Below are 15,492 nucleotides of genomic sequence, written 5' to 3'. Positions count from 1 at the left end.
CACAGACACAGTCATTATGTAAAATGTATGGTATCATGTCGTATTGTATGAACCCCCCCAAATAAATGAATACAAATAAATAAACATAATTATTTCAATATTCTACCATAGTGATAAAATACCAACCCTGGCGTAATAGTTGATTGTGTGGACACACACGCACGCACGCACGCACGCACGCACGCACGCACGCGCACACACACACACACACACACACACACACACACACACACACACACACACACACACACACACACACACACACACACACACACACACACACACACGCACAGTCGCACACACACACGCACAGTCGCACACACAATATTCGATATTATTTACTCATTTGGACAACGGTTGCCATGACAACCATCTATCAAATCACGTGCGTGACCGTCCGTCCAGCCTATGGCACGGTATCCCACTCTAGCCCGGGTAGCCCCGCCTCCTCCCACCCCTCTCTCTCTCTCCACCGGCGTTCAGTCGGTAGCAGCGGGCTTTTTTGCAGGCTTGCAAAGTGGAGCATGAGAGCGGCGCATTCGGGGGATGTTGTACTTGTAATGCTATAGTTTTCCAGTAAAAACACAGGGTAGAGAGAGAGAGAGAAAACAATAACATAAGGCTAGAGTGAAGGTCACTGAAACCGGGAGACAAGGGAGCGTGGCTGGCGGAGGAGGACTGGAGGAGGAGGAGGAGGGTTGCTCTTTTGCAAAACCACACACACCGCGCACATCAAGCAGACATGGCGGAGCACCACGCACCCGGCGACGGGAAGCACAAAGCGTCCCCGGCGGTGCAGCAGGGCAACAGTCGAGCCGGCGTCCTCCAGGCTGCTGCGGGAGGAGGAGGAGGAGGAGTGGGCAGCGGGAAAGTAGGCCTGTCAGGCGGACTAACGCAGCCGGCCGGGTGGCAATCTCTGCTCTCGTTCACCATCCTCTTCCTGGCCTGGCTGGCGGGGTTCAGCTCGAGACTTTTCGCAGTGATCCGCTTCGAGAGCATCATCCACGAGTTCGACCCATGGTAAGGCACGCCGCGCGCGCAGCTTTTTGTATGTATGTACGTGCGTGCGTGTGTGTGTGTGCGTTGTCATTGTCCTGTCACATCAGCAGCACTGTAATTCCCGTTGGTGATGGATGGTTTATAGTATTATTAATAACACAATAATAGCCTCATGCTACCTGCCTCCAAGCCAGACAGTCAGACCATAATGAGAGAGATGTCGATTTTTATAACTTTCTCCTAAAATATGTATTTTACAACAACACAAAGCATCCTCATAAAAAGTGCTGCTTCAACTTTATTTCGAATTACTGTGTAATAATATGATGACGTGCAGTTGGACAAGCATGCTTCCTCCACTGCATTTTCCGAGTTGAATTGAGGCATTTATGTGTGCATCGGGGGGGATTATTACAGCATGATCGATTTTTCTGAAAATAGGATTTGGCAGAAATGTACAATTCGGTCGAGATTTCCCTGTGACTTATTTCATTTATGAGCTGTGGCTGATCGTCTGCTTTTAAATTACATGATCATGATCTACGACTGTGCCATTCCCTCTGACATAGCATCTAATATACTGTAGCTGTGGCAGTGGCAGTCTATATGACACCACATAGGGACCCGGAAGGCAAGGCAGTTGATCTTGGCTTCCCCTTTCATAACCACTGTGACAGTGTCACACTGGAATCATTCTTTCATAACGGTGTTATAGTTTGTCCACAACAGTTGCAGTGCATCATTCACCCTGTGATTGTGATAGACTTATATGTTTCATTCAAACGGATTGAATTATTTCATTTTTGGCTGGGTGGGTGTCCAAGAACAGGCGTTTCCTCTCCGTGGTATGGGTTTCCTTATCTGACAGGGTCACAGGCATCTTACGTTGTTTGAAGTGAACTTGCAATGCATTTTATACTTGAGTGCCAAAGAGCTGCACTAGGGATTGGAGTTGAAACGGGTCACCTGATCCACATGTTTAATCCTGATTTCTGACTGGTTTTATACACTAAGGAATAATTTGACTTTGAGTGCAAAATTGTGTTGCAAATTCCTTGTAATCTCTACTTATTTCCCCCTGCCATCAAATCTGATTATGTTGGGGTTGTTCTTGTGGGCCAGCTCTTTTAATCTGAAAGATTTATGGTCATTCACTTCTGCCCTGGATTATTATTAGGCCGCTGGGGCCATCTTTACCATGGCAGTGTGGTCATTCTAACAGCTACGGGGCCATCTTTACCATGGCAGTGTGGTAATTCTAACAGCTACATGGTGCTATGACGGCATTTGCAATGCATTTATAAGTGTTATAGTGCCTAATCGGCTCCTATATACAGGTTTGTTTTTAGTTCAATGTTTGTTTTTAAAATGCCATTGACAATGAAGATAACTTTTGTTTTGTCCCTAACAAAAAATATTAAATCACCATTACATCACCTAATCATAGCAACGTGAGTTAGACTTTAATATATTGGTGCCCCTCACTTCACACAGGTGTTATTTTTCAACATATACAGAGATGAAACCCTAGTGTCCCTATGCTAGAGGGAACATTAGTCAAACATAGGTACATCGTTGTGAGCTTGTAGGTGGGCTGTTTTTGGCAAAGAGGTTTGGCGTAGAAGGAATACAGGAGCATATTTATGAGCCCTGAGGGATCCCAGTCAACTAATACAGGATCTATCGTGGCACAAGGGCAGTTTCTATATGGCCGGTCCGCCGGTGGCTTGCTTCCTTCCTAAAATGTATTGTTTATGGCCTGCCAGACTGCCAGTGAAGAGGAGAGCCTATTGTAATTTTCAGCTATTAGTATAGATTTTCGTCTTACACAAACATAAAATTCCAATTGACAATGAATGGAGAATTTACGTCATGTTGTGTCTGAGCAAATCTGTATTTTTGTCCTACACAAAGGTTTAATTCCCATTGACAATGATTTACAGTCATACAGTCATACAGTACGTGTCTGAGCAAATCGACATGTTGAATTACGATGATGTACAATGATAAGCGCGCCCCTCACTTCACACAGGTGTGATTTCTATTATTTCATTAAAAAAATTGTACTAGAGAGACGTAATCTTCAAACCTGGTTACATTTGGCTGCACTTCTGTTTGAAGTAACTATAACATGCTGTTTATAACTATAATATAGCATGTGAAAAAAATGTCTGAATTGTTTTGTTCACAGCACAGATGAGTCGCCAGACTCGCCACTGCCAACAGAAGACTGTTATTGCACTGTAGTTAAATGCAATTGTTGTAATGTGACTTTGTTATGGTCCAAAGGTACATTATGACAGGAGATGTAGTCGGCCCCAATGTATTTTAATATTTTCAAATATGGCCTCCATTGAACAAAGTTTATGTTACATCTCTGGTCGTCCTCAGAGTGAAGAGCCCTCCATCGTCGCTTCCAGTCATCTCGGTTCTCCATATAAATCTGGCCAGCTCGTTGGTGCTTTGCGCTTCATTGTTAAATAAAAAAAGTTGTTAGGGCACATACCACATGGGCCTCAAAATACCCTCCTGTGATGTTCCGTTTTATTTGAACATGCTGTAATATTGCATTCCATATTTGGGTTGGGATTTGTTTGCTGTCGCCTGGACCACAGAGGAAGAATAGTCTCCACTAATATGGTTTCAGAATTTAGACTAAAGGCCATTTTATGCTTTCAGACACAAGTGTCCAACGACACCTCGCACTACGTGTCTCACAGTGCTCTTGAGCTTTGTGCATTCATACTGTCTGCGACTTGCTGAAAGCCTCGGCAGAAGATGTGTACCAGAAAGTCAATGTGGTCTCAGACATCTGTGGCAGCGGTAGCTTACCTCATCCTCGTCTTAAAACCCATTTTTCTCTGATTCTTTTCCAAGATTGAGGTTTTGGATCAAAACGGCAATGTTCACGGCTCATTGCTACAGTGTTGCTGCCTCACGGTTACAATATTAATGTTTTTTGGGTGACATATAAAGAGATCGGGATAGAATTAGCCGTTGCTTCCGGTTCATAGGTTGTGAATTGGGGGTCTTCAAAATAAGACTGGGACTACAGACTGATATGTTTGTCGTTTTGGCGTCACTTGACTTGTGCGATGCGTCGTTCAACACATGACACTCCAAGGCAGCACAAATCGGTCTTAATGGACATCCACGCATGTTTATAAACATAAACATGTATGCATCATTCAACAGTGAAGGCTGTTGATGTCAAACTGAAAATCCGAGGTTTTCCTTTCTTTGAAACATCCCAGCCTCCAAGGTCAATGTAACGTGTTATGTCCTCCGCCAACCTGCAGACTCCTCAGAGTTTGACATGTTTATACACAGAATGTTCCTCAAAAATAGCCACTCACATAAAGAAAGAAAAACGGTGAGCTATATTTGAACTTTTGAATAGGGTTTATTTATTTTGTCAGATCTGCTATTATGTTATCACGTATTACAGCTGAATATTTGTTTGCCAGTCAAGTGATTGGCGAGTTAGTTTTTGACAGCTAGAAAAGAGGATATTTGTTTACCAGGCGTGACGCTACCCCCATCGTCTGGATGTTCAGACCCTGCTGTTCTGTGCCTTCGACTCTGCTGCGCCAAGCTTCAAGTGATCTGCACTTACCAGAGAAAAAGTTAAACACCAGGCAATTTGGAAAAGGCAAAATTGGATTCGTAGATTAAACATCAAAATGTCTGGCTCGTTTTGAAATGCAAACATTTTCTTTCAGAGGCTGTCCTGAATTGCAGTGAAGTGCTGGTTATCAGACTCAGACTAATTTGCTCTCTCCTAATATTTTGTTATTAAGCCCAGGCGACAGTAGATAAAAAAATGCATATATTTGCTGTCTCTTCCATTTAAAAGTAAATTAGTTATCTGTGCATTGTGTAACACTATTTCCTGACTTGGAAATGATTCCGTAATCGCCTTCTGCTTATCATTCAGGCAGAACTTCGTTCTCAACTCCATGACTCAATAAGTCAATAATCTCTGCTAAGCATACCAAGACTTGTGCAATTCTAGAATCTTTACCTTGTGGAGGTGTTGAACTCCTCCTCAGCATCTCTGGCACAAATATATCACCTTTATTCAATATTTGCTATAGGTTGCTTTTGCTGCTGCATGGAGGAGATTCTCTTGAAATCATCTGCCGAACTTTATTGACTTTGAGAAAAGAAAAGAAAATGGATTTTAACCAGACTAGCCCTGTAGAGTGTGTGTGTGTGTGTGTGTGTGTGTGTGTGTGTGTGTGTGTGTGTGTGTGTGTGTGTGTGTGTGTGTGTGTGTGTGTGTGTGTGTGTGTGTGTGTGTGTGTGTGTGTGTGTGTGTGTGTGTGTGTGTGTGTGTGTGTGTGTGTGTGTGTGTGTGTGTGTGTGTGTGTGTGTGTGTGTGTGTGTGTGTGGGAGGTTGATTGGGGTTTTTCATGGTGAGTTATTTGTTAGCGACTCCTACACACAGAGCTGTAACAGCCTGACTGGTTGTCATACCACATCCTGAGCCCAGACTGTCAGGAATTTCGTGGGGTAGCAGGTTATGAAATTTGTTTCATAGGCATCGTACTACTTAAATAATTAGTGTGAGAAAAAGCCTTGTTTGGGGAGTTCTACTTGGAATCAGTCAAGTTATCACCACCTCGATTCAGAACATCAAGTTCATTTTGCCTGAGGAGACTAGTACAGGAGCAGAAGCCTGTGTTAACCAAATAACGAGACAGATTTTTGTATCTGTTTCTCTCTCTCCCTCTCTCTCTCTCTCTCTTTCTCACTCACACACAGCAGGAAACATGAGTTGTGTTCCATCCATTAGTTCTTTGCACTGCAGTATATTACATTTTCTTATTATGCTAGATGTAACTCAATGAACTAGATCCTTATTTTCAGTTTGTTTCAACAAGAGAAAATAATTTACCAAAATACAATTCTCTATTTTCCACTTTTTATTGGCATGGTAAGTTAAAATATTCAATATGTTGTGTGTTTGCAGTTTGGTAAGCTATGGGAAACTGAACTGGTTAACGGCTGTGACAACTTTGGTCTTTGGGGAAACCTCGGACTACAGTTATGCACAGAGCCTATTAAGATCATTTTGAGAAGACGGAACACAAATATTGTGGTAATTCAGTTGTTCTTCGGTCATATTGGCCTATTGGTATGCTATTGGGTTTTATTGGCCAAATTGTGAGGTTCAAGATTGATTTTGAACCACAATGAGGTCAATTAAACCTTTTCTGGGTTTCCAGAAGTCAACCTGTTCACCAGCTGGGCTGGAAAACATGAGCTTACAAGTAGAGCTGCATGCTGTCATCGTCATCTAATTTATTTCCATGAAAATATGTCAGGTTAATATAGACTTTAAACAGCATTTATTATTTGCATATAATAAGTGCTGTAAAATGGTTTGACATAGCCTATTTATTCTTAAAAGATTAAGATCATTTTTATCTATGCAGATGATCTGAATATTTTGCCAGGAGAGAAAGGGGGGAATTGACACGATTTGAACCCGGACCAGCTGAGGAAATGACTGTAGACCTTTTGTTTATATGGAATATGCTCCTAGCAGGCGAGGCGATCCACTGGGGTGCCCCACAATACATTTTGACCGTTTATAAAACATTGTTCAACAGCCGCGCTGTCTCTTATCACTTAATGGAAAATGTGAAACGGGCAACACTGTGGAGTTTATCCCCTTGCCAAAATTTCTCAATGACTTAGTTTGGGCCCCACATGTGTTCTTTATCATTTACTATAAGAATGAATGAAACCTCCCTCCCTGCGTGATATTGCCTTCCCTCCGTCCCTCCTAAAATATCACATCTGAATCAAAGTGCATTGTGCCAAACCCAGGGCCTGCTGCCAGCACAGCACAGCACAACATCAGCTACTGCAGCATTGTAGAGGAACAGAAGTTGGTGATTGATCTGTGTACCAGACACTTAGCTGGAGAGGTAACCCCCATCAACCCCCCCCCCACACACACACACACACACACACTGCAACTCTCTCTCTGTCTGACCCTATAACAGCTTATGAAATATTTAAGAGCTGAGACGGTGTCCAATTACCTTCTGCAGAAGGTCTTATCCCAGGGCTTGATGCACTGATTTCTCTCTCTCTCTCTGTCTCTCACACGCACACTTAAACTCACACTCAAGCACAAGCATATGCTCTCAGAGAAAGTAACTGTATCGCTGGAAAATCTGTGCAAGTGTTTAATTATAAACTAACCTCATGCCACCCCTGCCCGTTTACATGATCCCAATACACCTCTCGGCAACAAGAACACCACCCACCCCACCATACCCCACGCGAAATGAATGCCCACACACAATTATTTGAGAACGGATACTCACTCACTCTCTTAAATTCCTATCAGTCTATCTCAATGTCAGCTCATTATGTTCCGAGTCGCTTGCACCTAAACTAATTACTTGTATATTATGAACCTCTTCCCTGGCAATAAAAGTGCTGCTTCTGAGTTTAACCTCCTGTCCAATAAATGGATGGAAGTATTTCACACAAAATGGATGATGATCCAGGAACGCAAGTGATATTTTTAATGTTTACCGCACATTGATGTTCGCATTTCAGCGAGGCTGAGCTTTATGATGTAGCCATAGCTAATCTCTTGGTTTGCTAACTGACAATCTTTCAGTAGAAACAAAGCCTGCAGCTCGCTGGGAATTTTCAAGTGTGGCGTCCGTGCCAGCAGTAATGATTGCATTTTGTCTGCCGTTCCAATCGTCTCCACTTCAACCTTCACAGCCAGCCGAGGCTTCAGAATCGGTATGTTCTCAGAGAGAGAGAGCGAGAGAGAGAGAGAGAGCTCGGGGTATTCATGTCCTCTCCCTGTGGAACATACGGTATAGGAGGAGAAATGCAGTGCGTGCGATGACGCCCTTCACTCTCCCCGATGACAAGGTTTTATCCTCCACTTCTCCCGAATCTGGGGACTTTCTGCTAAGCGCTGCACGATTAACTGCTTTTTTTCCCCTCACGGGTCGCACGGCAGACCAGCTCCACTAGGCCTGCCGGGGGAGGCAGTGGCGTCCGAAGTGTGCATCGTGATTTGTTCGTGCATGACAGCTCTGTCCCCAGGGAGCCACCTGCAGCCCACGTAGGATCTCCTGGCACCAAGGTAGCGGGTAGCCCAGGGGAAGTCACAGCGGAACGCCATAAAACACACACTTCATTTTATCCCTGGTTTGTTTTGTTTATTGGATTCTCTGGTGGTGTTTTCTGCAGAGAGATGTCTTGGCCTGATGGCGTAATATAGACGCACATAGAAGGTACACGCGTAGTTCTTATCCATGTGCCTCATCGCTCCCCACAAGGAAATACATTTATTTTATTCGTATTGACCAATTCAAGCAATCTGTAGGCCTACTGGCAAATTAAAATAAAATTGCTTTTTTTATGCAGCTGTATTTTGACCCCCCTGGCCCCTTCACATTTTCATTAATATCCTCATTTCAGCTTGAATGGTGTCTGTGCGTCACGAGGCCGTGCCGGTTGTTGGCTGGTTTGATGAATGCTTTATAGAAGTACAACAATGGGTGATTGATTCCCACTACAGTAGATGGGAGGGGGGGCCGAGACAGTTGATTCATTCAAGTCAAATTGAGAATGGCGAATAACCTGATGTTTTTTTTCTTTCTCTCCAAATCCCCAGATGAATTGCCTGTCAGACAATTTGATTGGGGAAGCACTAGTGCGTTCGGCCCTTAATGAGAGGTGTTTCCTGTCAGCAGCCAAGAGGCCATGTACCTCACAGATAGCCTGATGGAGGATGATAGCGCAGAGAAGGAGACCAATTTGTTTGTGTGATTAATCGCCGCTGTTACACCTTTAGAGGCATTGAGTATTTGTGAGTTCAGCAGAGCCACATAAGCATTGTATAAGATGCTTGGGTGTCAGTTGTATCCTTTCTTGCGTGCATGTATGTGTATGCACATGTAATGTGGACTGCATTTACAGTATTTGTATTATATCTTTGAGGGGCGCTATATATGCCCCTCCTATGTGTAGCTTTGAGGGTTTGTGTAAACACAAAAGTGTTTACAAGACAACAGTGTGTAAACAAACACTGAAGAGACAAAGGTGAGGACGCAAATTGTGATTGGCCAGAATGAGATGATGTATTATGATAAGAGCGCCCAAAACGAGTGATTTTCAGTCCCGGTTCCTGACTATTCAGAATGCTTTACAATGCACTTCACATTCCCATCCACACACCACGACACAGTAACACCGTTATAATGTGGTAAATGTTCACACACCGATTGCAGAGGCAGCCATGCAAGGCACCAACCTGCTCATCGGAGTCGAGTAGTAAGCATCTCGATCTATAGATCACTTAAATCCTCATTTTTCGGTGTCACTATTGATCATTTTTGTTGTCACAGATATAGATTTCTGTTTGCATGGTGGCTGGTCCTGTATAACCTGCAAAGCAGCTTTAGAGTTAGTTTGTACCCACCAGGACCTGTTCCTCAGCTTTAGAGTTAGTTTGTACCCACCAGGACCTGTTCCTCAGCTTTAGAGTTAGTTTGTACCCACCAGGACCTGTTCCTCAGCTTTAGAGTTAGTTTGTACCCACCAGGACCTGTTCCTCAGCTTTAGAGTTAGTTTGTACCCACCAGGACCTGTTCCTCTACCTGCGACTACTTTATCTTTATCTAGAGTTAGTTTGTACCCACCAGGACCTGTTCCTCTACCTGCGACTACTTTATCTTTATCTAGAGTTAGTTTGTACCCACCAGGACCTGTTCTTCTACCTGCGACTACTTTATCTTTAGAGTTAGTTTGTACCCACCAGGACCTGTTCTTCTACCTGCGACTACTTTATCTTTCAGTCAGGGGAAAGCATGTCTCTCCAGTCTCCACAGCTGGAAACTGGCGTCTAACAAGATTTTAAGAGCTGTGCTCTCTGACAGATTTAAAACCCCCAGTGCTCCAGTTCTTTGCTCTTTATTGGAACCTGCACCATGGACTCTTGTACTTTACTCGACTAAAGCATAAGCCTCAGTGCATTTGAAGCAATTGATCTTGTTCGCGTTCTGCGCCCTTGCCTTCATATTGAGAAGGAGATTGGCTTTGTGCAAACTAAGACACACCACCAGCGTGCAGAATGGCTGTGTGTCACTGATGGCTGCTGTAGTAGAGATGTTTGCTTCGTGTCAGCCCACTAGAGATTAAGATTTGAGAATTTTATGATGCTTTATTTCATACAGGATAGTGCAAAGACGCTCACAAGGAGCATATGGTCTGTGCACTAACTGGCTGAGCCACCACGCACCCCAGCCCACTGGCAATTGATGTGATTGTTGTTCCATGACGGCCAATCCAGCACAGAGCTCAGAAGGAATAAGGTGTCCTCGTCTTAGAAGGAATTGCTCCTGTAATAGACAGCACCTTTGTGCTGTAATTTTGTCATTTTTCATGCCTCTGTACAACATATGTGTTAATGATTAGAACCCTAACGTTTAGAAAAGAACCCTAACGTTGATTGTTGAACAAATGATTCAACAATGATTCAAATTGTAAATTGATTTGTTTACATTCAAATTTTCACTCGTACAAACAAATCATCTTGTTCAGTTGACCCCACTGAAATAGTTTTTATATTTGAATGGCTACTAGTTTGCATTACTAGGCTGCAATGTTTGTCAGGATTTCAACAGTTTATGCAAGAAGTTCCTGCCCCTCCATTTTATTTGGCAAAGGGGGACCTCCTGTCACTCTAGTGTTTGGGGGGGGGGGGGCAGTTGACATCTAAAATGTATTTTGGCGGGCCTTGATGCCGTCTTAATGACGGATTTTACTCTTGCTGAAAATAGCCGATCTACACGCTCACAACGCGAGCTTGTAAATCTGCTATTTTCAGCATTCAACCAAGTGTAAAGTGACTTATACTGGATCTCTTGTCCACTAGTCCCTAACATTTTAGTCTAGTTTGTATGTGTTGATGAAATTGTCAAACATTGTATCATGGTTAAATGATAATAACATAAATTGATGTACGATAACAAGAGCGCCCCTCATTTCACACGGGTGTGATTTTCCCTCCTATATACAGCTTTAATGTTTGTGTTGTCTGAACAAACATAAAAAATGCCATTGACAATAAGCGGAGAACTAATGTTTGTGTTGTCTGAACAAACATTAAAAATGCCAAATTTACGTCATATGTGTCTGCGCATCTCTGGCCGATAGGTGAGAACGGGTTTGCCGACGTGCTAATGGAGGGATCATTGAAAACAAAGGCGGCTTGCATGCTGTGGTTTGCTACTAACAGAAATTTGCATGCACAAGGGCTGCCAGAGTAGGCTATCTTTTGTTGTCTTTTTCACCACCTCTCTTCGAAGTTAGACTGGCAACCTCTAAACTGACTGGGCCTCTGGACCCTACGCCGTGATCTCTCTCTCTCTCACACACACACACACACACACACACACACACACACACACACACACACACACACACACACACACACTTTCTCTCTCCTCTCTCGTCACATGTTGATTCAATGCTGTGCAGCCAGCGCACATGCAGTGATGAGACAACTCAGGCAAGGTGCAAGACTCCTGTTCCCTCTCCGTTTCCTCCCATAAACTTCACTTGAAAATTATATTAAAGAAACTTTAATTATTATGTTGCTTCAATGCTTCTCTGCACAGCGCGTCTCTCTGTCTCTAGACTCCTCGACAACTCCATGCAGAGAGATAGCTCCGCCTCTGCAAGCTACAAGCCCACAACGCGTCGCTGATGCAACGCGGTGTAGGCTTGTAGATCAGCTCTGTTCCCTGCGCGTCTATTGAAAGGGTAGAAAATAAATAAATAGCGTGTGACCGCGTGTCTGTGGGAACCGATAGAAAGAACCGAAATTGAATTATTGTAATGGGTACCCGGTACCCAAGCACGGTCGGTTCGGTACACCTTACATGATTGGTCCCGAGGTTCGGGACCCACCCCTACTCATGACATCAGGTGGAAACTGGCAGCCATGACTAACCAATCACATTTATTTTATAATGGAAGTCAAATGGGTGCCTGTCTGATCGGCCTGAAATCTTGCCCAAATTTGGAGTATCTCTGATAAATATGCCATAGATATGTCATAGATGACTGAAAAATTCGGACCACAGGCTGGCCGCTTGAAGTCCAAGTTGCACATTGAAGCCTTCCTGTGTGCATGGGGGACAGATATGCTTGGCTCCAGGGGAGCAAATTGTATTTGTCTGTTTTTTTTTGAGTGGTGTAAACCACTCCTACAACTGGCTTTGTTTGTGCAGAAAAAATGAGCATGGTTGCTATGTTCACCCTGTTCACCCGGGTGTGATTTCATTACGTCAGACATGATTTCATTACGTCAGACAGGCCTTACACCACTCAGTTCACACGGGTGTGATTTTTTAGGTATTAGTGTACATTTTCATCTTACACAAACATTAAATTCCCATTGACAATGAATGGATAATTTACATCATGTGTCTGAGCAAACATTATATTCCCATTGATAATGAATAGAGAATTTTACATCATAGTGTCTGAGCAAATCGGCTTATTGTCTATTGTTGTCCTACACAAAGTTCCCATTGACAACGAATGCCCCTCACTTCACACGGGTGTGATTTCTTCTTCCGCCAAAAATTGAAATTGAAATAAGGGGCGCTCTTGTCATCGTATATCAATTTATTAGCGGACATTTGACATTGATACATAAGGTACAGGTGGTCCCGTTTTGACCAAGCGCTCCCACCAACTAACCATCGGTTAGCTGATTTGCTCGTTTACATATGACGTAAGTTTTCCCTTCAATGTCAATGGCGTTTAATGTTTTGATGTTTAATTTACGTCATATTTAGCAGAATTTTGACCTAATTTCTCCGTTCATTGTCAATGACAAATGTTGAGACGTGTGGGGACAAAAGCTATTTATAGAAGGGGCTAGCGCCCCTTAAAAAATTCACACTTGTGTGAAGTGAGGGGCGCTCTTATCATCATATATCATCATATATACATCACATTCCGTGCTCAGCCAATCAAATCATATGGTACGCACAAAGCTGGGAAAAAACCAATCCCAATCCAACCAACAAAGCTTCAGAGAGCCAAAGCATTCAGTTCAGGACTAGATTTTAACCAGTGGTCCTATATTGTCCTACTATATTCCCTTCTTTTCATATTCTTGTCAGCTTTGCCTTTGCAGGGGTCTGCCCCCAGGCGGGGTGGGGTGAGGGAGACACAGAGGTAGCCTAGGGGGGCCTGACAGCCAGCGGACAGGAGGGGGTCACAGGATGGAGCGGAGGGAGCGTCTGCTTATCGCACTGCTCGCGCGGCCCGTCCCTCTTACTGACAGGACTCAGCGTGCAGCTCTGCAGGGGAGCCCACCTGCATGGAGGGGAAAGGTAGAAGACAGGAGAGGTGGAAGAACGCAGTAGAGAGAGAGAGAGAATGGGGGAGGGTGGAAGACGTGATGTGCACAAAGAGGAAAATACAGTGAGTTGTTGTGTGCGTTTTTGTGTTTTAATAATGTTTTCTTTTTGTGCACAGGAAGTAGAAAAGCAATAGCGTTATTATCCTTTTAGGTCCCAGCCTCCAGTTAAATTACATTTCTCGTATGGTGGATAGACTCCTTTAAGCAGAGCCCATTTAATAAGATCAAGTACTTAAATAATCTCTACAGAATAGTTCAAATACCTCACACTCCTCTCCTTGAGTCATTTCTCTTTCCTCTTACTCTAATCCCACCAAAGCCCCGCAGGAACACTCTACAAATTCACTCTAAGCACGAGCAGCAAACATCAAGACTCGAGAAAAAAGCTGATTTACTTGAAGCTATAATACACAGACAGAGATTGTTATTGGGAAGGCTGGCCAGACGTAGTCCTGCCAGTTGAACGACATCATAATGATGGAGATTTCTCCTCAATTAGTTGATTACAGTGTCTGCCATGTCCCTGTCCGGGTCTCTCTTCTACTGTCACTGGCTGAATTCGAGGCTTTTTCATTGGCCTTTTGGCTTGTTCCATGGCAAAAATGATTGGCCAGCTGTCTGTTTGGCATCTGTGGCCATGGTCCCATGTGGAGAAGAGAGGAGAGGAGAGGATGTTTCACAGGAAGGAGGAGGTACTGGATATGTTGGGGCCCCTGAAGACGGACGCGCATCTTGTGCCTCTGTCGCGGCCTGCTGCGCAGAAACCACAGCATCTTCTTTTGGCAGGACTTTCAAACAGCCTTGCCCATTGCAGGTTTGCCAATCGGCATCTGTTCCCTCTGCCCCCACCAACACCCCCTTGTGCGTTTTCCTGCTGCAGATGCTTCTATTGTTCAGCCATTGTGCTCGTTTTCACTTGTATAATTTGGTTGAACTGGGATGACTTCATCGTTGCAACCATGCCTGCTGGCTGGCTGGGCCTGGCATGGCGTCATGAGGTCACAGTTTGTTTTCAGGCTGCTGGAGCCAATGACAGAAAGGCAATTGCACGGGCCACCCTGGGCCACGGTGTCGTTCTCTCTGGGCATCGGAGACACAGTCTGATGGATGGAAGGAAGGGAATGGTCTGGAAGGGAAGAGGGCACTGGGAAAAGGACTAGAAATGATGGATGGTGGAATGGAGCGGTGTCCGGTCCGTAAGAATGACAGGTGGAATGGACTGTCATCCTGCGACAGCATGAAGAGGATGGGGCTGTCAGACACCTGTCATATCATCTCCCTTATCGACTATTGCTGTTGGCAGGTAGTCTGGGCAGACTAGGACAGTTGGAGGGAACAGGGCAAAACCACAGGTTCCACATTGGACTGCGATAAGCCTCAAGTTAACGCATTCCCTGGTGTTGGCGTAGATCAGGGCTATTCAACTGGCGGCCTGCGGGCCAAATGCGGCCCGCGGAGTGGCCCTTGGAATAATTAAAAACAAAACAAAAAAAACAAACGTTTTTTGTTTTTTTTAAAGAGAGAAAGTTACAGGTATGATGTGTGCGATATATAAAGTGCTAGATTATCATAATGACAGTAATCATTATGATTACTCTCCCTCCCTCCCTAGAACAACATCTTTCCAGATGGGGGTCGGCGGCCAATTACATATAGTTTTGGGGCATGAAAATGTTTGAGAACCACTGACACAGACACATAGGTTTTTCTCTGTCCATAAGACAACATGTATGTACTCCTCTCACTCTCCATCTGTCTCTGTCCATAAGACAACATGTATGTACTCCTCTCACTCTCCATCTGTCTCTGTCCATAAGACAACATGTATGTACTCCTCTCACTCTCCATCTGTCTCTGCCCATAAGACAACATGTATGTACTCCTCTCACTCTCCATCTGTCTCTGTCCATAAGACAACATGTATGTACTCCTCACTCTCCATCTGTCTCTGTCCATAAGACAACATGTATGTACTCCTCTCACTCTCCATCTGTCTCTGTCCATAAGACAACATGTATGTACTCCTCTCCATCTGTCTCTGTCCATAAGACAACATGTATGTA

General features: G+C 44.1%; 1 protein-coding gene across 1 annotated transcript in view; it reads left to right on the top strand.

Annotated features, from left to right (window-relative positions):
* Window positions 1–461: 461 nt before the first annotated feature.
* The window catches only part of LOC306938588 (dolichyl-diphosphooligosaccharide--protein glycosyltransferase subunit STT3B), a 170,535-nt gene continuing 155,504 nt past the window's right edge, over window positions 462–15,492 (top strand). Inside the window, exon 1 of the mRNA XM_079522829.1 lies at window positions 462–1,020. Coding sequence (XP_079378955.1) covers window positions 743–1,020 — 278 coding nt within the window. The 5' untranslated portion in view covers window positions 462–742. The remainder of the gene's footprint in view (window positions 1,021–15,492) is intronic.

Source organism: Electrona antarctica (genome assembly GCF_951216825.1).
Source record: "Electrona antarctica genome assembly, chromosome: 15".
In the NCBI taxonomy this organism is placed as follows: Eukaryota; Metazoa; Chordata; class Actinopteri; order Myctophiformes; family Myctophidae; genus Electrona; species Electrona antarctica.
This window is presented reverse-complemented; position numbering and strand designations above follow the sequence as displayed.